We start from the raw sequence: 27,277 nt of genomic DNA on the forward strand, positions 1-27,277 counted from the left end.
TGAAAAAAAAAATGTCAATATGTTGTTTAGTGTGGGCGTATGATATACTCGATACATTTTCAATTACCAATATAGTAGACTGTAAATTTGCAAATATTTTTTTAAAATTCTAAAATATTTTCTAGTCATATAGATTCTCATTAAGTCAGCAATAAATTCCTTTAAAATATTGAAATGACGTTTAATTTGTAAAATTGGTAAAAATTGACAATAATCATGACATAAAGCTGCCAAAAAGCCACGATATGTTTACAATATTCCGTGGATACTTGAAAACTAAATTTGAGATGCTCACAAATTTCACAACTTACGAAAACAACTCATTTCACAAGACCAAAAAATGAAATTGCATGACGTAAAAATTTGAAACACATCACAAAAATAACCGAGGTACATCTTCACAATTTGACAAAAATTCACAAAATTTGCTTATAAATGAGATCCAATGTGCTAGAATATATTTTACAATTTTTAAGATCGGATCCTTTGTGGAAAATTTCTTAGGTTTTAAAAATAGACAAAGGTATGTGTTTTTTCGGTCCATCAAAAAAAACACCTCACTTCTGATTTCAGGTTATCATTTGACATAATTTTCCAATTCATTGCCATTTCCAGCATTTTCGCCCCTCTTTTTGACTCACAGTCCCACCTTGCAACGAAACATATCTATTTCAATTGCTAAGAAATTTTCCAGAAAGGATCCAATCCAACATTAACATGCAACATTCAACATGAAAGATAAAGGACAGGGGGGAGTTAAAGTTACAACAATTATCATGCTGGATTCACAGTTTACAAGTTAAACAAGGCTTTTTATATACCAAATTAATATATTTTTGATATTGACCCTCTGAAAAGATTGCTAAATTGTCAAACTCAGTCCCAGAAAGGGAGCATCATGAAGAGCCATTGATATGAACTCCATAATTCTTAACATATGATAATAATCTAACGCTTTATGTTCAAATGGCAAATATTTTGGAAAAGGGACTGTTTTGAATTTTTTTTTATTTCAGCACACGTTTTGGTTCATTTTTTTAAACTAATCCTAAATAGGTGAAATGGACAAGTAATTGTGTGTCAATTTAAGATCACGCTTTGTTTTGATATTTAAAAGGAGACTGTTTATGAGATTTTTTTTATAATTTGCATCCTAGCTTGTTTAACTTGTGAAACTATAGAATCCCATTATGCTAAAAAATCAAACCAAAAATTGTGTGGGAAAATAAAAATAAAACGACTAAAAGCTAAGACTTACGACTGATACCATCTTCATCTCTGGAGGCTTTGGTCAGTGGAAGACTATTGAAAATCATCCCATGGTGCGTATTCGAGTGAACCATGTGATGCGATAGATTACTAGGCATGCCAGAGGTGAAGGTCATAGGATACGTAAAACGAGAAGAAGCGTGAAGAGATGAAGGTGAGGCGAGTTGCTCGGCAGCCGAATTACAAGGACTAGACAATTGAGAGAAAGAATTGGTGCGAGGAAGTTCTTCGGGTAAAGATTTTTTACGGGACAGAGCAACATCAGAATGAGTCGATTTAATACTATCAGATCGTTGGAAGCCATCTTGATTCTGATTGGACGTCTGGTCTCTCTGCTGAGCTAAAATTCGTGCACTTGCTCCACTTAAAGCACGAGCTTGCTGAATCTGAGCTTGAATTGACATTGACGTAGCAGACGATATGGAATCCATGCTTTCTGTTTCACTCATGACACCATTACCATTCCTTAGCAACCAGTTATTGCCAGAGTTACGTGGACTACTGTATTCCAATGTAATATAGTTACCGCTGGCAGGGCTGTTCTGCTGAAGAGTGCACTGCTGCTGTAAGGCTTGAAGCTGCTGCAAGTTAACATAATGACTCTGTTGTCCACCAACTTTACCGTACGTTGCATGCGGATTGGAGATTATCGTAGAAGGACACATGCTACCATTTTCACCATTTTGTCCTTTTGCTAAGCTGCCTTTACTATCAAATAGTCTTCTGCGTCCAAGTGTATTAGACTGGAAGTCTGTGGCTACAGCATGACTGGATGATTTGCTGGTCGTCAAGCCTTTCTTCTTTCGTTCAAGTGTGCTGCTGGCGTAAGCTTCAGGACCCATGTCAGCATGAGAACTCAATTTAGCAGCAGCACTACCAGGTCTTGGTATTCCAGAGGGAGTGTTATCTACACCATGTTTAGCTAATCGGCTACCAACTGCGGTGGAACCTTTACCACCACTTCCATTGCTTTTGTTGCTGCCTCCAGAAGAATTGCTTACGTTACTTAAAGGTCGGCGATATTGTATTCCTGTACCACTTCCACCACTAGGGGCAGCACCTCTTGCCGTCTGCATACGTTTTAAACTAGTCTCCATTAAATGAGACTGGTCGGTGTTAGTAGTCGAGTCACATTTTACACTCGGTGCGGGAGAGTAAGTTCCCTTGTCACTGGCAGCATAATGATGCGGCGAATCACCACGTTCGCTACGAGAATAGCCGTAATCTGATTGGCTAGCGTTTGAAAGTTTTCTTAAGGAACCGTAACCAGGTTCACTTCGACCCCACTGAGATTGTTGATCACAATTGTTGTTATAGGGATAAGCATAATCACTGGGATCACTGCTCAAAAGTTTAGAATTTTGTGGTATGTAATACTTTCTACCCCAGCCGTACGGACTACTATCACTGTTGTTATAGTTACCAGCTAGAAAAGCACTAGTACCAAGATTGGGTTGTTTCCCTTGAATGCGTCCACTATGTCCATTGCTGACGTGAATCCCCTGCGTCAAATCTTTAGGGCCTCGTTTTAAACTACTGTAAGGGTTGTTGTCTGGGGCAGGCCCTGACCCTGTTAAGTTTTCATCTGTACTGATCTCGGCAATCGTATCACTGATATCTCCACTACTGATTGAACTACTGTCATCAAAACTGAAAAATACAAATGAATGAAAATTAATAATTTTGCTAATTTAATATGACAATGGCTTAATGGGGCTGAACCAGAATTCTTGAACAATTCTACATCCAAAATTAGAATTGTTTTCGCTATACCAAGATTATTTGCATAATTCATCAAATACATCTCCACACAGCAGTTTATTTAAAAATAAATTCTATTACAATTTCTCAAACAAAATATTTTGCTAGTCTCCATACGTCCCCTTTTTTGATATTTTGAACGATCATTGACATACAAGCATCATCGAGCACTGGTCTAAATTAATACAATTAGCTTTCTAAGCCTTTTGAAAGTATGTCATGTTGGCCCAAATTAATACAATTAGTTTTCTAAGCCTTTTGAAAGTATGTCATGTTGGCCCAAATTAATATAATTAGCTTTCAGAACCTTTTGAAAGGATGTCATGTTGGTTCAAGTTAATACTATTAGCTTTCAGAGCCTTTAGAAAGTATGTCATGTTGGTTCAAGTTAATACAATTAGCTTTCAGAACCTTTTGAAAGTATGTCATGTTGGACCAAATTAATACAATTAGCTTTCAGAACCTTTTGAAAGTATGTCATGTTGGACCAAATTAATATAATTAGCTTTCAGAACCTTTTGAAAGTATGTCATGTTGGTTCAAGTTAATACTATTAGCTTTCAGAGCCTTTTGTAAGTATGTCATGTTGGCCCAGAGTTAATACAATTAGCTTTCAGAACCTTTTGAAAGTATGTCATGTTGGTTCAAGTTAATACTATTAGCTTTCAGAGACTTTTGTAAGTATGTCATGTTGGCCAAAATTAATACAATTAGCTTTCAGAGACAGTTTTATTCAATGGAAGTTGGATTTCCATATTCATAATCTCTCAATAATCAAACAACTATGACGTGACTCTTTTTCCTTGAAAATTGCAATTCACGTAAAATAGATACGAGAGATTTTTTTCTCCGTTTCTCAATTTTAGTTCGGAATATTTGAAATCATTGAAAATCTTGATTACCGGAAACCAAAGTGACTTAGTGACAAATTTTCACCGTAACAAAATTAAACAAGAGAGAACAAATTGAGCAAAAAACCTTGCTCGTTCAAAGCAAATGCCTGCCATTTGGTTTCTGAAATCCTTTTCAAAATGGAAGTTGTGCAATTAAGATAATTAGCCAAAAGAAAAGCTCAATAAATTGGTCTACAATTTCAACCATTAAGATCTAAAAATGTTGTAAATTAGTGCCGCTAAGATTGATGGGTTTCCATGGTAATGCATCAAAATTAAGTAAAGGCTGGACAGTTTAAGTCTACTTGAATGAAAAATTGTCAGAACTTATTAGTGTTAAGTGGAATTACATTAAGAGAGATCTATGGAATGAACACTTGTTGAAATGAATGAGTGAATGGTAGTACAGGTACTTGTTCTAAAAAATGAATGAATGACTGAATGAATGGATGAATGAATGCAGATCAATGAATGGATGAATGAATAAATGAAGGAATGGATGGGTAGATGGATGGATGGATGGATGGATGAATGAATGAATGAATGAATGAATGAATGAATGAACGCATGGATGAATCAATGGTTGAATGAATGAATGAATGAATGAATGAATGAATGAATGAATGAATGGATGAATGAATGAATGGATGAATGAATGAATGAACGAATGAACGAATGGATGAATCAATGGTTGAATGAATGAATGAACGAATGGATGAATGAATGGAAGTACAGGTACTTGTTTTAAAATGAATAAATGAATAAAGGAATGAATGTGTTTGTACTTGTATAGAAGAATGAATGAGATACTAGAACTGAACAATTGTTGAAATGAACGAATGAATGGATGGAATCATGCAAGACAGAATGAACAAACGGTTCTGTTGAATGAATGAATGAATAAATAAACGAGAGTACTGGCACGTACTTGTTTTGGTTGGATGTATGAATGGAATTATAAGAATGAAGACATTGTTTTGTTTATTGAATGAAAGACTCAAAGACTGAAAGCATCGGCAATGTTCCTTCCTTTACGGAGAAATGAACATATGTTAAAATTAAGGACAGCATAAAAAAAGGCAGAACCCATCTCAGCTTAAGACAAACTTCTGATAAGGTTATTCAACCTATTAATCAAACTTTGTAAAAATTCTGCAATAAGTCAATTTTAATCATCCAGAAATTCAGAATCAAGATAAAATACAGCAAGATTTTATCTTGATTGGAAATTTCTTTGGTATAAAATTCCCACAAGACTTTCTTACTCTCTAACGATTGCAGAAATTTGTGTGGAAATCTTTGTTTAATATCAGTTTTGATTATTATCACTGGAAAATTATTGTACCATGTTTTATTTATAGATTCTTGGTGTCTTAAGTAATCAGCTAGCATTAAATATAATGAAAGAATCAAATAGAAATAGAAATAGAATGAAGTTTGATGTTTCTGTCCTACTGGCTATTGACATTTTTGCATTCATTTCTGGTATAGCAGCATTATCCTACTCTTCTTAGCACAGTCAAGCACTGGACCTTGGCTTATGGTTCTTTTCAACTTCAAACTAAGCTTATTGAGTTAATGAACATAGGTAATGTCCACACAGCAATGACCAAGTCTGAGTAAATTTCCATTCGATGGATATTCAACTTACACGGACTGTAACATACAGGGCCTAAGTTTATTGTCCCATCTGAAAGACTGACTATCAGTTGACTGGAAGCTGACATTATCCTGTCATCTACTGCTTAGCAAACGGAACCTTGTTTTATCTAAGAATGCTATATGAAAAGCAATATCACTGTTATATTACATCACCTTTACTCAAATAATGAACTGGATATATTTCAACATCGGCAATAATAAGCTTATTTAAAATGAACATCAATCAGAACTATCACCCAATATCAAAAATTCAATTCAAATAAAAAATTTCTCAATAAATATTTTTTGGTTAGTTTAAGAAACATTTCAAAACATTAATCATATAATCATTCCTTTTACAAACACGACAAATTCATTGATAACTTTCCTCGTAAAATCAATAAAAATTGATTAGAATTTCTTCCAAATTCTTCCCCGATTCTTATCCTGAGGGTAAAAAGTCAAAATAATGTAATTCACATCAATCGTAAGTAATTGGCATTTCCAAAGTAATTTAGCAAAGTTATTGAACTATCAGTAAGTTATCGGTACTATACAGTTGGACTAATAATGTAACGTATTCATACCCTACTGGGTATGAATATCAATAAGTAAATTGGTTCCTGTAAATCGGCAAATAATTTTAAGTATCGATTCATATCCAAGATTTGTAGCCTTGCAACAGTTTAAATAATTTTAGAGGAGACATGTATTTATCTATTGATATATAGCTGCAAACTAAATATTTTCATTCACAATAAGAAAACAGACACATATACAGTGGTGTTTTAGGGGGTGGGCAATGGGGCCACGCCCATTACCTTCCTCCCTCAGGAGAGAAAAGGTATTGAAATTTTGAAGTGAATTAAAGCCCTAAAAATGCTCAAAATTTGTCTCCCACCATTTGAAATCTGCTTCTTGGGGCTTCCCCTGGCCTCTCTCTCATGTTTGCCCCCTCCCCTTCCTTTAGGCATTTTCTAGATACGCCCCAACATATATAGTACCCTTAACCTAAGTGAAAGTACGGACAGAATCGTTCATTGATATAGACCCTTGCATATGCCAAGAGTTGGCTCTAATATAGATAAGCTCTTTCTAATATTGACATAAGTCATCCTCTAACATTGGTTTTTTCACTATTTCAAACAAAAGTGCACTTATTTTTGTAGAAACCAAAGAGAACTTCACCAACTCATCAAGTACACTTCTGTCATATACAAAAAAGCCATGAAATGTCAATTCTTCAAACGATGCCATCTTCAAGTCGGCACTTTTTAATGGAATTATCAGGCAGCGTAATCAATCATGGCAGAAGAACAATGTTACATCAGAGCTTAATTTCCTGTCTTCCTGCATGTGGCCTGAAAATTCTTCCATCTTGAAATTCAGAAATAATTCTTTAATTGTTGAAAATTAATGGCAATGACAAAAAAAGACGGAGAAGCAGCCATTTTTTACAGGGTGACATTTTGAGTTAAGAATTAATCAAAAGTTCGTTAATCGAATTTCAGGCATTTTTTGACATGAAATTAGCAAGATAGATGATGGAATTCTAAATTTTAAGTTTCTTAATTTGATTTTCGTGGTTGAGAATTTTGAAGTTTGGGTTTTTGTTTGGTGGAAGAGACCAGAACTTGCTGTTTCTAAACATGCCTGCGACAAATAGACTACATGCGTGATTAGACTGCATAATTATAAATTTCATTTCTCAATTTTTTTAAATAAATTTTTTCAGTTTTCTGCAAATTAAAACAGCGGAATCAAATTTCAAATAATTGATTATTTTAAAATAAAAAGAATTGTTACATGAACTCAAAATCTGAATTAAATTATTTACCTAAGCAGACAGGCAATGCCATGCAGTGTACAACAAGGAAGGTTTTGCCAGAATTCAATTATAAAAAATAAATAAAAAAAAAAAGCAATTTTGAGCTTAAAATTCACGAATTTACGCGCTTTGAAAAAATCTCCAGATTTTTCAAGACAAATCTCCAGATTTTTCAAGACAAATCCCCAGATTTTTCAAAGCAAATCTCACGATTTTTCAAGGCAAATCTCACGATTTTTCAACGCAAATCTCACGATTTTTCAAGACAAATCTCCAGATTTTTTTTCTTGACCTGTACCATGTATGGAATTGCTGCATTATAAACTAAATGAAAGAGGAGATTTCAAATATTTCTATTATATCTATATTTTTTACACTGTGGTTTGGATATTTCTATTTGTTTATCTTGTAAATCAAGAAGTAATTAATTTTTTATTAAATAGATTTTGTAATAGATTTTGTAATAGATTTTGTAATGCTGAAATTTATAGTTTCTAGTAACCTAGGTTGGTGCTTGTATAAGAGAGTATTTCTTGTAAGAACTAATGCTGTTTTTTGACTTTTTGTTAAGTGAAGACACATCTGAAAAGGTTTTATATCTTGAACTTGGAAAATTTTGTTAAATGAAACACCTGGATGTGTTCTAGACAAAACCATTTGCTTCATAATTTGTTCCAAATAGATTTTGTAATTTTCTCTAAACAAAATGCCAAAACAAAAAGATAAAAGCTTTTTCAAGAACCATCATCAAAGATCTTCGTTTATTTGCAGAAATATCTTCAAAAACGTGACATTGTACATCCGCAAATAAACAATTCAGCACTTTTGTTTCATCTCTAATTTGATTGGATAATATTAAAAACAATGACTTCACTTCAGAAATTGCTATGAAAACAAATTCAACAATTCAAGCCGTTTCCTACATAAAATTTCCATATTTGTTTTTATTGTTCTGCTGCCATCAATAGTGTTATGACATCATGCTGTTGTCATCGACAACCTCCCTGACAACATGTCACTTGTCAGCAGATGACATTGAAATATAAATGAATAATTATTTGATTTTTCAGTTATAGATTTCTCGCTAGAAAATTTGTTAATGGTGATGGACAACAATGGCAGAATGAGTCACGCCCCATACAACAAGCTACTTGTCACAAAATAACAATTTCTTGTCATTAATTTCTCACCAATCAATAATCTTATAATTCATTGGAATTTCAAAGAATCATCACACTTCTGGATAATAATTTTAATGGCGATGTGGAATGAAAGAGAACAACAGGCTCCTCAAACCCTAAATCAGAAATGAATTCTACCAATTGTTTTTAAGTGATGGATTAGCATAAGTCTAGGTTTGTTTCCCAACCCTGATTCAGATTCCATATTGTTTAAAACAAGAGCAGCTTACCTCTTGTACAAATCTTATTATGTGAAGGTTACTTGGGTCACATAAAGAAAGAGCTTTGTCATGGAAACTGGATGTTGCATTTTTGCAACTGATCATTTTTTGTGTTCAACCAGGCCCAGACAGTAATTTATTTGATAAAAGTATATCAACATTTTCATTCCTGATAAAATCTATCATTTCTAAAAATAGTTAAATTACCACATTTCTGAACTGGATAAAACAGATAACATTTTTATAATAATAATATTTATCCTTCTTATTTGATTCAGAATTAGGTCATCACTTGACCTACTTAATTGACTAGAACTCATCTCTTATGCTGACTGCACATTTTGGATTTAGAATGTAAATGAGCACCGATCATTGGAAGAGATCAATGCTTTGCCAGCTGGTATAAAGGATCCACGTAAAATTAATATGTTATCCTTGAAAAAGTAGCTGTTTCTTTCTCTCTGTTTCTTAGTTTTGGTTATCTTTAGTTAAAGTAACATTTGATAATTCTTTCAGTAACCTGACTTGAGAATATCAGGAAAATTATATCAAAGAATCAAGAGAGATCAGATTTGACCCCCACCCACAGTCTAAAGGTCAAGCCCAGTGGGATAAAGGTCAGCCTCAAGTAGAGATCAATGATACCTGTATTAATCTAGGAGAGAAATGATCAGTAGGTATTTAATCAAAACATTCTGATCAGGATAAAGGAGAAATTCCACAATTTTTTCTATTTATAATGAACTCATACCTTAGTTATGGTTTCAACTATTCTGGACCCTACGCTTAAAAGTGCAGATTATTGGGCTAATGAACTGCATCCTATTGGGCTAATGAACTGCATCCTATTGGGCTAATGAACTGCAGCTTGATGGGCTAATGAACTGCAGCTTGTTAGGCTAATGAACTGCATCCTAATGGCTAATGAACTGCATCCTATTGGGCTAATGAACTGCATCCTAATGGCTAATGAACTGCATCCTATTGGGCTAATGAACTGCATCCTATTGGGCTAATGAACTGCAGCCTACTGGGCTAATGAACTGCATCCTATTGGGCTAATGAACTGCATCCTATTGGGTTAATGAACTGCATCCTATTGGGCTAATGAACTGCATCCTAATGGGCTAATGAACTGCATCCTATTGGGCTAATGAACTGCATCCTATTGGGCTAATGAACTGCATCCTATTGGGCTAATGAACTGCAGCTTGATGGGCTAATGAACTGCAGCTTGTTAGGCTAATGAACTGCATCCTATTGGGCTAATGAACTGCATCCTATTGGGCTAATGAACTGCATCCTATTGGGCTAATAAACTGCATCCTACTGGGCTAATGAACTACAGCTTGATGGGCTAATGAACCGCAACCTATTGGGCTAATGAAGTGCAGCTTGATGGGCTAATGAACTGCAGCTCGTTAGGCTAATGATCTGCATCCTATTGGGCTAATGAACTGCAACTTGATGGGCTAATGAACTGATTAATTCTATTGGTGTATTTAAATGTTCCAGAAGCGTATTGATAAAATTTGGATTTAGAAATTTTCTAAAGTGCTGGCATACTCTGTCTGAAAATGAGCAGCAGATCTGAAAGTCATATCTATGTAAAATTTGAATATTACCTATGCGAGCCTCTACGAGGACTGCTGTGTCTTCTACTGGGGTCAAAATTAGTTCTGAGGAAAGCTCCATTAGTCCTCATGATTGCGAATGGACTATTTAAAATTATCCACAAAATATATCTTTCTTAGACAAGTCACATAATTATTTAATGTAGCACTTTATTCTATGTATTCCTTTATCCTTCTATCACTGTCTTCACTAGTATTTTTGAAACGATATCAGCATCTTTTTGATTAATTCAATGATATCCATTGTCAAGCATTTCTATATTCTCCATCCAATAATATTCATGTTGAGGTCACGCAAAGTCAATCACATCTTTCCACAAATCAACTGCACTGTTAAAAGTTGATAACTGTGACCGTTCAAGTATTGTTTCAATTTTTCTACATCCAATATTGTGAATATTGTGATATGTAACACAGAGTCAAGCTATTTCCTAGATAATCCAGTTAATAAATCTAGAATTAAACATTTCATATGAAATATTTCTTTTAAAAGCACCAAGCATCACCTAACTCTGGATTCCTTTTAACTCATTCGAACTTCCTCGAGTGGAATTTAACAATTGGAGATTTGCTTGATAAAAACTAAAGTACCATCGTCGAAAATTCCCAAGTTATTTATTAAAGTAATTGTTATCCATATAATTGTGTCCAGTAAATCATTCAAAGAAACATCAAACAATCCTACAATAGTCCTTTCAAAATCTTAAATAAATTCCAAATTGAGAATTCCAAGGTAAGAATTTGGATAAAATATTCCAAATAACAGAATAAAACGATGAAAAAAACTAAAATCAATCCCAGATAATGCGGACTATTTTTAAAACCAAATATCAGACAGACAAAAATATAAAGACTTAAGTTCCTCAACTAATTCGAGAGCATGAAGAACATTTGAAAGGAAAGTGAAGACAGAAACTATGTGAGGTATTGAATGCTACAATGATCTATTAGAGGAGATCAATGTACAGTCTGATCACTTGATTTATATCTTCTACTAATATTTCACACAACTATTGATGCTGTCATATTGGATAAATAGAATGAATGAATAAATAAGCAAATAGATGAATAAATGAATGAATAAATGAATGAATGAATCAGTGAGTGATTGAATGAAATCTCTTAATTTCACACATTGTCATATTGGATAGATGGATGAATGAATAAATAAGCAATATGATGAATGAATGAATGAATCAGTGAGTAATTGAATGAAATCTCTTAATTTCACACATTGTCATATTGGATAGATGGATGAATGAATAAATCAGCAATATGATGAATGAATGAATCAGTGATTGAATGAAATATTTTTTCACACATTGATGCTGTCATATTGGATAAATAGAATGAATAAATAAGCCAAATGGAATGAATGAATGAGTGAGTGAGTCAAATCTCTTACTATTTCATACTTCTATAGTAAGTAAAGATAGAAAGATAATGAATGAATGATATTTTGTAATATTTCACACATTGATGTTGTCATATTGGTTGAAGATGGTTGAATGAATGAATAAGTGCAATCTCTTACCAACAAATTGGAGAGATAGAGCGATTGAGTGAATGAAAATCTATCAATGTTCTACACATCTAATAATATTTTATTAAGAGGTAAATATTGTTATAACCTCTTTACAATTCCTTTAATAAGCTATAGAATTATACAATTTAAAAAATATCCATCCCACTGTTTCATTCAATACATCCATTACATCAAAATCTGAACTGGAACACCAACTATCAAACATGATATTGATGAAATAAAATGAACCTATTACAGACACAAAACCACACAGTTTAAAAATATGAACACCAAATCACAATTCGAAGTAAAATATTTGAACTATCTGAGTTAAATTAATGAAACTAATGACCTAATTAGAGTAAGGTTTGATTTAAGAGATTAATAAATTATCTCTGTAGGTTTACTATGATATAATACTGATTATTAATCATATACAGTCAATAGCAAAGGTCAATATCATAGTTCAATATTGTAAGTAACAGGAAATGCAGTAAGCAATGAGGCAAATTCTGACATAGGAATTATCTATATGAGTTTACAATGATATAATACTGATTATTAATCATATACAGCCGAAAGTAAAGGTCAATATTGGGAATTGCAGGTATTGCAGTGAGCAATGAGTGAATACGATTTATCTCTTATAAAGTCCTATAAACTCAGTATAAGATCATTTTAAGTCAATATTGAAAAGAGGTTTACTCAAATCATGAAATGCAGCGTGCAAAGGGCTAAATTCTACAACAAGAATTATTAATCATATACAGTCAATAGTAAACGTCATCATCAGAAGTCAATGCAGTGTGCAATGAGGGAAAATGATATAACTCATATATATATAGTCATTAACAATCAATATTAAAGTCTATGATATTTCATATACAGAAAATTATTAGCCTGACACACAAAGGACCTAGGCCGGTGCTTTCATGAGACTATGTTCTCATCACCTAAGAGAAAAGATGTGCATTAACCTTGAATTTATTACATGGAATTATTGGGCATTACTACCAAGGCAGGCTGTGATCACTCTGTTGTTAGCCTTGAACACTTTGTCAAGTCAATATGCCCTTAGATGTCCACATAAGCATGCTGAGACCTCTGGAACACCTGATTGATGTTATCAACTTGGCATCTCTTAAAATGTTCACATCAGCAATATCTGTGTATCAGTTTTAGAAAACCTTATTTCTTGTCACAAACTGCTAATCTATGATTGAGTTTGTCAACCTGGTACTCTTTTCAGAGAGTCCACATAGCTGTTTTTAGGTCTTCTTGATCATTTTCAATGTCTTAATATCTCCAACACTTAACCAAAAAGCTTGTCAGGTCACAATGTCCTATATTATTCCACAGACAGATAACATACTGAATGTTATTAACTGGGCCGATACGATCAGCCAAACTTCAAAATGATGATGTCATTTAAACAATACACAATAGATAATCAATAGATCAACTCCAAGATCAACAGAATTTATCAAATATGAGCCAAATATTCCCAGAATTTTCAGGATCTTTGCCAATATTTGTCTGGACATCATCAAAGTCTAATCTCAAGTTTAGTATTGTCTTCAATTGATGAAATTTAAGTCTACTTTGGCTTTTAATACTGGAATTTACTTACCACAAATGCCTCAAGTCAACCTACAGAAGCCAAGATAAGCAAAAGAATACGACAGTTTGGATACCACAGTGTGCGCTTTCCAAGATTAGGGTAAGATCCAAACATCAGCATTCATCTAACTATTGGACAGTTGTTCACCTATTTGAAATAGCTTGTAAGTGCTCAGTAAATTTCAAACAATCAAAACCACCTTTTTTAAAAGAGAGGTTACCAGTATTCATAACATTCTCCAATTACATGCAAATATAATATGTTGATATAAGTATACATAAAAATATAGAAGCGTGTTGATTGGACGGTTTGCAAATCACAGGACCCTGTTTCTCAAAAAATCGTAGATTAATGTATGAGTGTTAACGTTATTAATTAACAATTTGATAACTTCAAAAATAATGTTTTTCTGTACCTAACGTGCAAGTTTTGTTGGAGTCTATGACTCTTATATGAGAGGTACAATAAACTATGGTAGAAATATGTAACATTTTTCGAAAAGTTGGAGTCATAAAAATCTATGCAATTCTGTCTATCAAAATTCTCATCTCAAAAATCTCGTCCCAAGAAATTGGAAGTAATAATAGTGAAATCCTCCAGACAGAAGTATCATCAGAGCTTACAATGTTAGTTTTTTTAATAGTTATAGTATTCTATCACAAATATTACTACCTCATAAAAATCAATAAACTGAAAGTAGTTTATATTAAGACAAACTATTCAAATTGTAAAGTTTTTTCCTGATTTCCATCTGCAGTCAAGTGAGCGTTGTATTAATTTCAGATCAATCTGGGTGGAAACAACAAGTCAATTTCAATATAAAACGAAAATAAGTCCATTCTGATGTATTCCAATGATCATAAGAGAAATAAGGAGATCGCAAAGTAAATTGATTTGGAACAGGACCAAAAACAGTATACATGGAATTGTCTGAATTTAAATTGAATGAAGGAATGAATGAATTACTATTATCTATGTATCTTTATCTGTTTTTCAAACAAGATGTAAAGATGAATGAATAAATGAGCAAACTGATTTAAATTGAATGAATGAATTCCCACTATATTTGCCATTTGCCAACCTGTTTTTCAAACAAGATAAAAAAAAAATGACTGAATAAAAGAACAAAATGATTCAAAAAGAATGAATGAATATATGAATGAATGAATTTCTATTATCTATTTGCCAACCTGTTTTCCAAACAAGATGAAAAGGAATGAATGAATATAATAACAGGTTAAAAATCCGAAAGTATTATCTCGACCTATACCAGGATTGAAACTAGAACCTTTAGGTTAGCAAGCAAGGGTTAATCTCACTGAGACATGGCAGCTTCGAATGAATGAATGAATGAATGAATGAATGAATGAATGAATGAATGAATGAGCAAAGAAAGAAAATCAGTAACTGTATTAAAGGAATGATCGACTGACTGACTGAATGAAAGAAGAATATGTGAAAGGAATGAATATTTTAACAACAGAGCGATGCACCAGTGCCTTCTATTGAACAGTAACTTGTTATGTTTCAATCACCCCACACACTAACAGAGCAATGACAAATTTATCAAGAGATACATCTTAACCATGCAAAACTTAAAACATGTCATATCTTTCAACAAAACCTTATAATTAACAAACTCCTACTAAAGTAACTACAAGAGTTTGGTTATATATCATCAAAATCCACAAGTTATGACTACAACAATAACAACACAGGTTAATATCTAGAGTTAGGTGATGTCTAGTGTTTTAAAAAAGAGTAAGCTCGAATAACCTCAAGAAATCCATATTTCTATAATAGTTTTTCTTAAATTATCAAGGTTGGCTATCAACCAAAAACCACTTAAAATCTCCAGTTAACATAAGTTTTCCAAATTATGCCTATATAAAATGTTGGAACATGCTGACAGGTCATGGTCCAATGTCACGATACTAAATGTTTACAAAGAAGCACAAGATCACAAAAATCCACTATGTATATTAAGAAAGGACAGGTCATAGTCCTAACTAAGTTTCAATGTCCTGAAGACTGCCGAAAGCTTCCAAAACAATACATTTCCAAAATATCACAAAAAAGGGTTTTTTCAGAATCAACATCAATCCTAAAATAAACAAAATTGCGCAATGTCTACAACCATGGCAACATATATCCAAAACCTCTCGAAAATCGATAACGTATATGGGCTGATGTCCGAAAATCTATTATGTAAAACACTGAAAGTTCCGAAAAGTTTGTAAAGTATTATATATACAAACTCACAAAAAAGTTCTCTGTGTATGTATATTAACACATTACTTTGTAATACACATTCAACAGACAACATTTATCCTAAAATTACATCAAATTGTACAATGTATATACCATAACCATGTTAAAAATCTAAACAAAAACCCACTAGGACATGTTTACGTTTCGGATAGTTTCTAATATTATGTAACAGCTTTGAGTCTTTGTTAAAAATAGAACTGACATAGTCCCTGCTTCCAGTAGCAGATATTCTCCAGATCAGTCCATTCTAGCATCCAGGGACATCTTAACCTGATCTCTTATTGATTTTACTCTATAATGATGTAAATTACTAGTATCATTCCTCCTGTTCTCCCTCTACTTGATTATACCACAACTTTCAATAACTGTGTTTGGAAACGATGAATAATGAATAATTTGATGAAATTTAATGTGGAAAAATAGATTGGTAAAATATGGAATAATTTTAAGGTTAAAATGACGTCAACAAATCAACTAAATGGAGAAATGGCTTAATTGTCTGCACCTTATGCAGCACAAGTCACAAGTAACACCATGAAGTGTGCAATACAGTAAAATTTACATTGCTAGTGGTACTCATTCACTTCTCCTGATAACTTACAAGTCAGTGTTATTTTGTCCAATTTTAATGTGTTTCTTAATTTTTGTTATTGTCAGCCCCTGACACACAAAAGAAGCAATTTTCTTAATGAATGCTGGGATTTCATCCAGAATCCTGACCTCTCAAGCACTGAAACACAGCTTCTGAAGATTAGCTTCAGATCACAGACAAGACTATTTTGAAACGAAAGTCAGTCTGTTAAATTGAATACAGATATGTATATAAGATATATATTATAGATGGTATTCACAAAGTGACAACACATTAAGTGACTATAGGATGCCACAATGAGACGTTACACAGAATAGCACAAGTTGTTTAAAAGTATATCAATGAGTAATATCAAACAAGAATTAAGTCTATATTCTTTACCACTTACAGAGTGGCATCTGATGAGCTGTCTACAAGAGTATTCATAAGTAAGATCATATATAATATAGTGCCAACAGAGTCAAGGTCCTTCCTGTTCAAGATTAAGTCTAGAGTTTTCACCACTTGCAGAGTGATATCAGGTGTTTAAAACAGATTATATCTATATTGAGACAGGAGTAAATTATGTCTATTTTAAATCTAGCCTTCAAATGTTGTTGAAACTGTCGGACTAAATTGAAATGTTCTACTTTCTGTAATCTTTTAAAGAATCACTGAATAAAAATAATCTCATGATTTGACCTGGTTGCATCTCATTATCTCATTGCAAAGCAGACCATGCCCATACTTACTCTTTTTGAAACACCTGTTGGTACTCCTCATTTGAGGATTCCACTACTATACTACTATTACTTCTGAATTTAAAATTATTTGGACAAGATTTTTGATTAACAGAATTGCCTTGTTTGTACGAATTTTTATTAGATGTAACGGATGCCAAGTGGACATACCTAGTTGCAAAGTGGCATCAAAATGTTTCTGAGGAGTGAGCATGCCAAGAGTTTTACTTTTCTTCTCATTCCATATCTTATCAAAATAATCAGAGAACAGTTAAATTTTAACAGACTGAATTTGATTGAAATCTACATAAATGTAATCAAATAAAGCAAACAAAGTTTTTTTCAAATTTGATTTTCATCTTTTCGCAATTAAACTAAATTGCAAGATTTTTTAACATCAAAAATTGATTAAAATTCAAACTTAAGAAAAATCTTATAATTTAATGGCAACTTCAAATTAATGTCTTAATCACTATTAATTGTTGGAGATGTTTGGCTAAAATGGATTTTATATGTAATAAATTTGAGAGAGAATTTTTCTAGGAGATATATTCAAGTTAGGATATATTCCTAGTCAAAGATGAGTCATAGCCGTTATATAATCAATACCATAATACACTAGTAGATTTAAACCCACCAATCATTTCGCTTCGTTTCTCTTGATTGACCAATGAGAGACAGGGTACCTGTTAGAAGATAGACCTAGAACATGGTGCTATAATTGATTCTTATGTTAATAGATGATATAATTATATTTTACAAGATAGTCCTTTTTATCTTTTATAATCTTACAATAACCTTGAGATAATTATAGACTAGTCAACATTAGAAAAACAGAATTCATCAGCCAGTAGCACATTAAATTGTTGTTTTTATAAGTAATATAACTTCTATATCTTTCCCTTTGGACAAAAGCAGTAGGCAATGCCAAGAGGTTATTTCAATAGCATATTCTTTTTGAACACCATCAATCAGCCAGTAGCACATCTGACACTTGTTTTCTTGTGAATTTAATGTTATAACTTCTATATCTTTCCCTTTGGACAAAAGCAGTAGGCAATGCCAAGAGGTTATTTCAATAGCATATTCTTTTTGAACACCATCAATCAGCCAGTAGCACATCTGACACTTGTTTTCTTGTGAATTTAATGTTATAACTTCAAAATCTTTCCATTTGGACAAAAGCGGCAGGCAATGCCAAGAGGTTATTTCCAAAGCATATACTCTTTATGAATTTCAAAATATTAATGGATATTTAACATGAACAACCTTTATTAACTTATTAAGAAAAATAACTTCCGGCTTTTCTTCACATTATCCATCAAATCAAAGATATTAATTGATGGTAAAATAATGCAGTATGCTATGAGGGGAGTTCTGAGAGGTGCCACCTTGACTATCTTTTTGAATTTTCAAATGTCCAAATCCATGGTGGCGCCACAAATTGCACACCCACAAATTTAAAAATATGATTTTTATAGGTTTTTAATCAATTCTGATTTTCAAAACTTTTGTTGGTGGAGAACTCTCCATCTGAGGCCTGCTTCTATGCTCTCCAAGGAACTAACGCATTTTGAATATCAACTGCCAAATTTGTTTCACAAATGTCAATCTGTCCCCTATTTGTACCCTATTTGTACCTCCAATTTTGGGAGGCCGGTGCCAGAATTGGTCCAAATGTGTAGCAGAAACTTTGTGAAAATAGGACTATATAAATTATATGAATGAAGTTTATATGATGATAACAGGTGGTTGGATAGAATACAGGTTTATCATGATATATCACCTACAGTCTATTTTAATTATATATTGTTTATATATTAATATATACATAATAACTAATTACAATCTCACGCCTACATATATTATATTTTCTATGGCAGGTTAGAATCTCTATCTACAGTTTGAAGCTTGCTGATATTTCAAATCTTAAAAAAAAGGGAAGGATTGGTCTCTGTCATAATTTACAGCACTAGATTTCATTATTTGTTATTGGCTTACATTCAAAATCTACAAATATTAGCATATAATATACAACTTAGCAGTTTAAAACTAAAAAAAGTTGGAGATGATGTCCATTGTTCTGGGATTATATTTCAATATGAATTTTTACAAACGCCTATATCAGCCACACCCTGTACTAATATATTGACATGATAAAAAAAGGTTTTAATCAATATTTTCAAGAAACTCTAGAAATCTGCCACACCCTTCACAGACAAATGGATTTTGGTTAAACATCTTCATTATGACACATATTACTACATTGCTAGAGTTGAATCATACCATATTTGGTCAATAGATTGAGACACAAGTCTTTAATTGTTTTCATTGATTAAAAAGTGAAAAAAGACACAATATGAAATGAAATGGAGTTTTAAGGCATACTTTCCTGTACCTTATTGAGTTTATGAAGACTTGGGAAACAAATGCCTATTTGATTGTGTATTAAGCAAGCCATTTTAGCTATGTGAACTCTCTTAAAGGGATGTTGAGTTAAAAAACCTAGTTTCAGGGTTACATCAGGTATTACAGAAAAGTGAACTTGGAATGAAAAGCTTAAAGCTAACAGATTGAAGAATGACCTTGGAGACAGTCTTGTCCACCAGCAATCTTTGACCTATTGGTATGGTTTCTAGTATTAAGAGTGAAGAAGTTCATAAAAACTCCTATGTGTGTGTTTTGAATACAATGAGAGTAATGGAATCACAATTTTTAACAATTGATAGATTATGCTTTTTATGAGATCATGCAGTTAGAATATAAACACCAGTAACTGTCAAAAGTGTCTTGTAAAAACTATATTCCTATAGCATCTTATCAACAAAAAGTTGAAAGTTATTTCTGGATAAGCCATGCATGCTGTGCTAGGACACTCTAGGTCATAAGACTGATATGTTCATTCTTTTTATAATCACCAGTAACTGTCAGAAAGAGTAAGTTACCGTGTAAAAAGTAAAACGTATTTTCCAAGCATTTTGTTGACAAAAGTTAGCTTTCTAGATCATGCCTGCAAGGAATGCTTTTAACTAGATCATATGCTTACTCTTTCTTTATCACCAGTAACCGTATAAAAGTAAAACGTATTTTCTTAGCATCCTGTTGACAAAAGTAGGGCTTAGTTTATTTCCAGATCATGCCTGCAAGATCACGAATGCTTGCGGCTATCCACACGACAAACATGTATCAAAAGTATAATTAATAAATACCCAGCTGAGAAAAATAATGATCAGAATATTATTCCAGTTGAAAAATTGGTGCAGATATCCTCAAGCTCTTGTTAATTAGGTGTTTTAATTAATCATGCACAGGCTAATTACAAAAGACGACGTAATCCTTAAAAACCTTACTTAATTATCATTTTTAAGATTTCAGTGTTCTTTGTTTGCGATCTCTTTTCTTTTTCTAAAGTTTGTAAATGTTGAATTGAATAAAGAGACTTGATATCTTCCATGGATGAGCCGTTGTCAATGCCACCTGCATCAAGCTGCCCTGCTGTTCAATGTCCAAAAAATTAAACTTGGTCTATAACATGCACATGTCACTGCGCACCACAAAAATCAGTACCATGAGTTTATTTTCAAAACAGACGAAGAATACCCATTTTTTTATCTCCACATTTCTCTTTGCAAATTTATATAAATTATCCTAAACTTTCGTTTTATTAGTGATTTTATTCTTTACGTTACTTTATATATTCAGATTTATGTCTCAATGAATTGACAAAATAAAGTTTTTATTATCAAAGTTACTAATATAATAAGCCTGGAGTGAGAATTAATAAAATTGCAGAATTAAAATTTTAATTACCTACCTAAAATCTCAGAAAATTAGAAATTGGTAAATAATCCCAAATCAAAAATTTTTTTAAACCACCTTTTATATCAAATCAAAGCTATAATGTCTAAAACAGACTTGGCACATATGGTACCAGTATATCGTGGAATATTTATCTTACCGCAGGGGTCAACTAGGGTCAAAGTTATCAAGTTACTAGTGCCACTAGTTTGTTAGCTACCTGTCAGTTACTACAACTCTTTTACCTGTTCTCACTCGGCAATGTTTAGAGCTCGATGTTTCTTGACTCAGAAAAAGTAGGACGTAAAGCTCCATTCATTTTCATTTTATTTCTTGAATAAACCACTTGCTATAATTAGAGTTTTAATGACTTGGAATTGAAGCATTCAGAATGGTTTAGAGCTGAAATTTTCCTGGCTTGGAATAAAACTACCCGCTAACTTCATTAAAAGCACTAGCTACAATAGGAATATTTTTTTTGAATTGGAATAAAATATTTCAGAATAATCTAGACAGATAATTTGCTTGCTTTATTGGTTATTCGAGCCTACGATACTCAACTAAATGCATTTTCCATGTCAGACCTGCATCATTGACAGGGAGAAACTGGTTGATAAGTATCTAGACCTATATCTGGATTGACCTTCACAGCAAATGATGAACGAGAAAATTAAAGATAAATTTCATCTATAACTTTGACTATTACTACATTGTTGAAGACCAAGCTTATCATTCCTGATAGAAACCTGCCAACTCATCTGTACAGATTGCTGTATGTTTCTTGTTAGAAGAATTGACAATATTGGAATGTTTTTATGTTGTTGAAAATGTTTGGGCTATGTAGAAGTAATTTGGGAATACATTTGAGAGAGACCTAAAGTGCCATTCCTTTCATGTTTTACTACATTGTACTAAACATCTTTTGTTTTACTATTTAGTGGAGAATCAATCAACAATTACAATGTAGGATAGAACAAAACAACGTCTTAAAGATAGTGCACCTGCATTTATCGAAATGTAGATTCAGATCGTGAACAGGCCACACATATAAATATTAAAACAGAACCTGAAACGTGTTGTTACGGTCGTTTCTGTTGCAGGTTGAGCGAAGTTACCACTAGAGAAAATAATAAACCCCATCATCTTGTGACCCCACACCTTCCTTCCTCAACTGACTTAGGCTAACACTCTACCTCACTCTCTGACTTACAATAACTATCTTTAAAATCACCACTGTGAAGTTTTGTAAGTAGAAATTACTAGAAGAACCAACCATAAATCTCAACAACTCCCATACCAGTGCCACTCGCAGCCTCTCATAACTAGGTAACTCAGACGTAAACCTGGCTCGGCCACTGTCCCATACCCTTACTGACTTAGCCTACTATCTTCCGCAACTTACTGACTTATTATCAACACTATCTTTAAACCACCACTGTGAAGTATTGTAAGTAGAAATTACTAGCCGAACCAACAAGTCAATCTCAGCAGGTTAAGTGAAGGACAGGAATATATCTCAGAACAAATATTGGGATTGTTAAAAGGAAATGTTTTTTAGACTGGCCATGAAGTCATAAGTAACCATTTTAAGAATTTCATGAGTGGTTACTAAAAGTACCCATTGATATTATTAGCAGCTTTCGCATAAGTGACGCATATACTGTTGTGACAGTAAGCCAACATCTGATAGAAGATTGGAATGGCACAAATAGGAGTCAATTTTAAATGACCCTGCTACACACTAAAACCTCTTGTTATTAAAGATTTTAAGAATTTTGCAAGTGGCTGCAAGAAAGTCATTGATAAATTACCATGGGGACCAACAGGGGTGAAATAGACGAAATTCCCTTACCTGTCATCATCTATAACTCCACTGGATTTCTGCATACAATCTTTCACTGCCTGCATCCCCTCACGAAACCTCTGCTGCAGACGTCTGGCATAAAGAGAGGCGCCACCTTCACTCATATATCCACTTGACCAATCATCAACTCTGTTATTTGTTTTCAAGATATCACCGTCTGACATGTATCCAGAAACATAATCGTACGTATCCACATCAGAGGCGTAATCCGGATCATTATTAATGCTTGGAGCATTTGATCCAGAACGTTTAATTTGTCCAGAATAAAATTTTGGATGCTCCAAAATCGGGCGATTCACTCCAAGTCTACTTCCACTGCTGGCGTACATTGCTTGAGTGGGCGGTACAGATATTCCGGGAATATGGAAATTACGATTCGATGATAGTCCAGTATATCCAGTGTAGCCTCGGAAATACCCATAAGGCAATGCTCTCATTATTGGAGGCATTGGTTTAATGTCCATGGTTTCCCCACAATCGTCTACAAAGGTTGTACTCTTTTCAGAGAAAGTCGTTTCCTTTCCTGATAAATTTTTCTGATTTTGCTGCTGGTTCACTTTTTCAGTTCTTACTTCACGATCAAAAGTGGTTTCCATTTTTTCACCATGACGCGGTTGCACTATGGCTACGTTATTGGCAGGTTTTCCCAGCATTTTAACTCCTAGTCTCGGAGAATTTGATGAACTTGACATCAAGCGATCGTAAGTACTGTTCTCAACTCCTGGTTTTTGGATCACACTATCGTTTGACGATACACTTCCTGATGTATTGGAAGACTGGCTTGATGATAGGCTAGTGGAAATGTTTGTTGGTTCATCCCTAGGTGAACACTTTTCGAGGCCAGTATTCAGGACACGTTCAGCCATGCTTGGACTTTGAGGATGTACAGGGGTGGCCATATGACTAGCGAACACAGAATCACTGGGTTTTGAGTAACTAACGTCAGTATGGGAGTTATGGTTACTACTGTCTCTTGGCACTGCATATTTTGAGGTGTTAATTGTCTTTTGCATCACTGATAAGTTTGTTTGAGTATTTCCGTCAGCTTTTGAAACACTCCGAGTCGGCGCCATAGTGCATTGTGGTTTAACAACATTCACAGTTTGAGTCATAGTGGCGCCACCATGCATTCCGCGAGCACTCGGTATAACAATTTGACTTTTTGGAGTCCGCGATGATTTAGACACCATGTTCATTTGATCGGTGGGTGCATGCGCATTAGAATGCGGGTTTGCTACCCCCGAGCCATGTTCGACACGGTAATACATGTTATTGTCCTGAGCGTACACACGAGCTTGCTGTGATTGGCTATAATTGCTGCTATTTTCCTGAGATGAACGGGTGGCGTGGTTCATGCCTGAATGATTGGAGTTTGAATGAACAATAGGGGACATCGGTCTCGAGCCATCAGGTGTTGATGCAGGACTGGATAACGAATGTCCCTTCGATATCTTACTAGAGGACGCTCCTTGCAAAGACGACGATGCTTTACTACTTTCCTTCGAACTTTTACTCTTTTCCTCCTTGCTTGATTTTCCAGATTTACTGGACGATTTCGGCATGGCAAAATTCGGAGCTGGTATTTGTGATGAGGTGGGAGTGGAAGCAGCAGATTTAAATTTTCCTGAAGATGATTTCGGAATCAAAGTTCCAGATTTCGATGGTTTTTCAACTTTCTCAGCCTTGGCAAGATTTTTTCTGCTGGGTGGAGGTGATGTTTTGGGCACTGGTGGTGGTGCTCCAGGCCCCAAGGGGATGTTGGTGTTAGGAGAAGGGGTTCTTGGCTGTTGGGAACCTGGGGAAGGGGTGTTACGTTTTTTACCATTCTCTTCAGGAGCTAATGTCTTGGGGGTTTCACGCTTAGTGCTAAAGGCACGCACAAGAGATTTTTTGCCAGATTTTGCCGGCAGTTTTGGACTGTTTGGTCCATTGTTGCTGCTGCTCGTGCTTGCACCAGTCTCAAAGGAGCTGGAACTCCTCGGACTGGTGGAAGACTTAGTGTCCTTACTCGAATCTGACTCACTTTTCGCGTTGGAACTTGATGCACTTTTTTTCGAGGAGGATTTAACCCCTCCTTTCTTGTCCTTCTCCTTGGAATTGAAGAATTTAAATTTGTCTAACATAGAGTTTTTATTGGCTGGTTTCCCAGGATTACTTTTCGTGGAGGAAGTAGAACTGGTGGAGCTAGCACTGGTTCGGTTCAGCTGTTTCTCAGCTGCGGAGGAACTACGAGTGGGAATTGCCTTACCACCTGGTGTAGGAATACCACTGTGATGACCGGGAGAGGTAGCTCTTGTTGTGTTATTATTCTTGGAATTACCTGAAAGTACACAAAAATGATTTATTAGTTCAAGAATCTTAGAATTTGAAGAATTTTTTTAAACCTGTTATTGCTCAGTTTTGAAATAACATGCATACATTGTTGACATGTCTTAGGTTCAGCAGCATCCTGAAATTGATGCACATTTGTTTTCCAAAAACACTAATTGTTGTAACATACAAGATTTAAACAGGCTGAATTCCTCTAAAACCATTTTCATGTCATCTTCTCAATATCAAGCTATTACGAACTGTGTCTAATACCTCGACTACAAGAGCCACCCTTCTCATGATACGGAAGTTCTGCATTTATATTTGTGTGTACACTTGTGATTCAAGTAAGGTGGCTTTTGTAGTCAAGGTATAAGATGAAGTTTGTACTAGCTTGACATTGAGAAGACATTTGTAACAACTCAAAATAATGACAAGTTTTATTTTACACATTTTGTATCACAGAAAAAGATTAATTCAAAAAAGTTAACAAATGTTATTTTGTATTCTGTGTGCTGGTATTGGATGAGGGTAATTTATCATTCTCCTGTACTTCACTGACAGCAAGAAAACACTATCCAGATTAACTTGTCACCACTAAACAATACATGTTTACATTTCTAGAAGGTGTTGTATGTTTGGTATTTAATAAGTGTAGATTTCATGGTATTAGGCTTAATGTACAGTTTCTAAAATATTCTTGGTATAAAAACCATTGTTGAATTGTTCCTAATAATCCATTATATTTGTATATGTATGATACTTTCCTTCATAAGAGTCCTTAAGACCATATTAAAGGCGAATTTATTTTGCCAGCCCAGTCTTAAGTGTTATGTTAAGTGTTTTAAACATTTCGTTACATTACTTCCCTCTAGAGAATCGACAAGACCTTCTTGAAGATCACAGTTAGTATAATCTAATATGAGGTTAAATGAATATATGTCTAACAAATATCAATTATAACATGAGATAAGGTTACATTCCTCTAAGAAATGAAATGAAATGAATGGAGTTTTATGTCCTACACTTCTGCAGTCCCTCTAAGAAAGTCCATAAAGCTTTCTTGTAGATCATAATTGGATGATATTTTTAAAGATCCCATTCTTGTATAACTAAGTATGTATCTATCTCACAAATATAATTCTTATCATGGGATAAAGCTACGTACCTTTACGAGAGTCAAGAGTAGCTTTTATAAAAGATTTTTTTTTTCAGTATCCAATTTTTGTTGTTGAGGTTAACAGAGTAATCGTTCAAGTAGTTATCCCACAAATATCATTTTTTATCAAGGGGTTATGTTACTTTAAGATTATATTTTGACTACAATAAAATAAGCATGTCCCCTCTTGACCTATTAAGAGTTAGATTGTTGACATGTTTTTGTTATATGATAGGAGTGATATATAAAGAAGATAAAGATACTAGGATATTAGTAAAATGAGATATGGTAAATTTTTAATATAAACAACCAGTTCATTTCCTTTATAAACTTATCAAATATGATATCATTGTTAAAATATTAAAGCTAACCTGTCAAATATGACAAATATATTTTGCAGCTCAGATCATTGGTACTTGGTTTATTCGAAGTACTAGTTTTTCATCTATCATTTGTAAAATAAGATGAATATCTTTAATATAAACCACTAGTTTATTTCCATATAAGCATATATGATACAGTTCTTACAAACATTAGTATATGTTATCAGTGCAGACAATCTCTTAAATACAAAGCTATTTGGATGAAGTGAGCCATGGACTATCGATAAGTGTAAGAAGTCTTGTAGCTCTGTGGTGAAATATCTTTTTTGAAAAATGCTTCCAAAGTTGGAATTTTGTGCTTCAATATTTGTACCACCTTGAAAAGCATTATGTGTCATACTGTAGCAATTATTTAACATTCAAATTGACAACAACATAAAATTCAAATTTATATAAGCCAATTATAGGTATTGATAGATGGTTTTTGTTTACGTGAATCACACCTCAAGTCAATTGCATTAAGAAAGATCAAAGGAAAGTGAAGGCCTCAGGTTGATCATATAATCAACAAATCATTAAGTAATACATCTTTTTTACCTCCCCTGTCAAAATTAATATCTTTAGTCATATATTTATGCAACTTATCTCTTTGATATTTTCTTGTCAT

At 33.6% G+C, this 27,277-nt stretch overlaps 1 protein-coding gene across 1 annotated transcript; it reads right to left on the reverse strand.

The window, feature by feature from the left end:
- Positions 1–1,247: 1,247 nt before the first annotated feature.
- Positions 1,248–27,277, reverse strand: LOTGIDRAFT_168331 (hypothetical protein; the record flags this gene model as incomplete). Its single annotated transcript, XM_009066214.1, has 4 exons — positions 1,248–2,919; positions 17,169–17,231; positions 22,807–25,138; positions 27,208–27,277. 4 exons carry the CDS (start codon positions 27,275–27,277, stop codon positions 1,248–1,250), a joined length of 4,137 nt encoding a protein of 1,378 aa, XP_009064462.1.

Source organism: Lottia gigantea (genome assembly GCF_000327385.1).
Source record: "Lottia gigantea unplaced genomic scaffold LOTGIsca_74, whole genome shotgun sequence".
NCBI lineage: Eukaryota > Metazoa > Mollusca > Gastropoda > Lottiidae > Lottia > Lottia gigantea.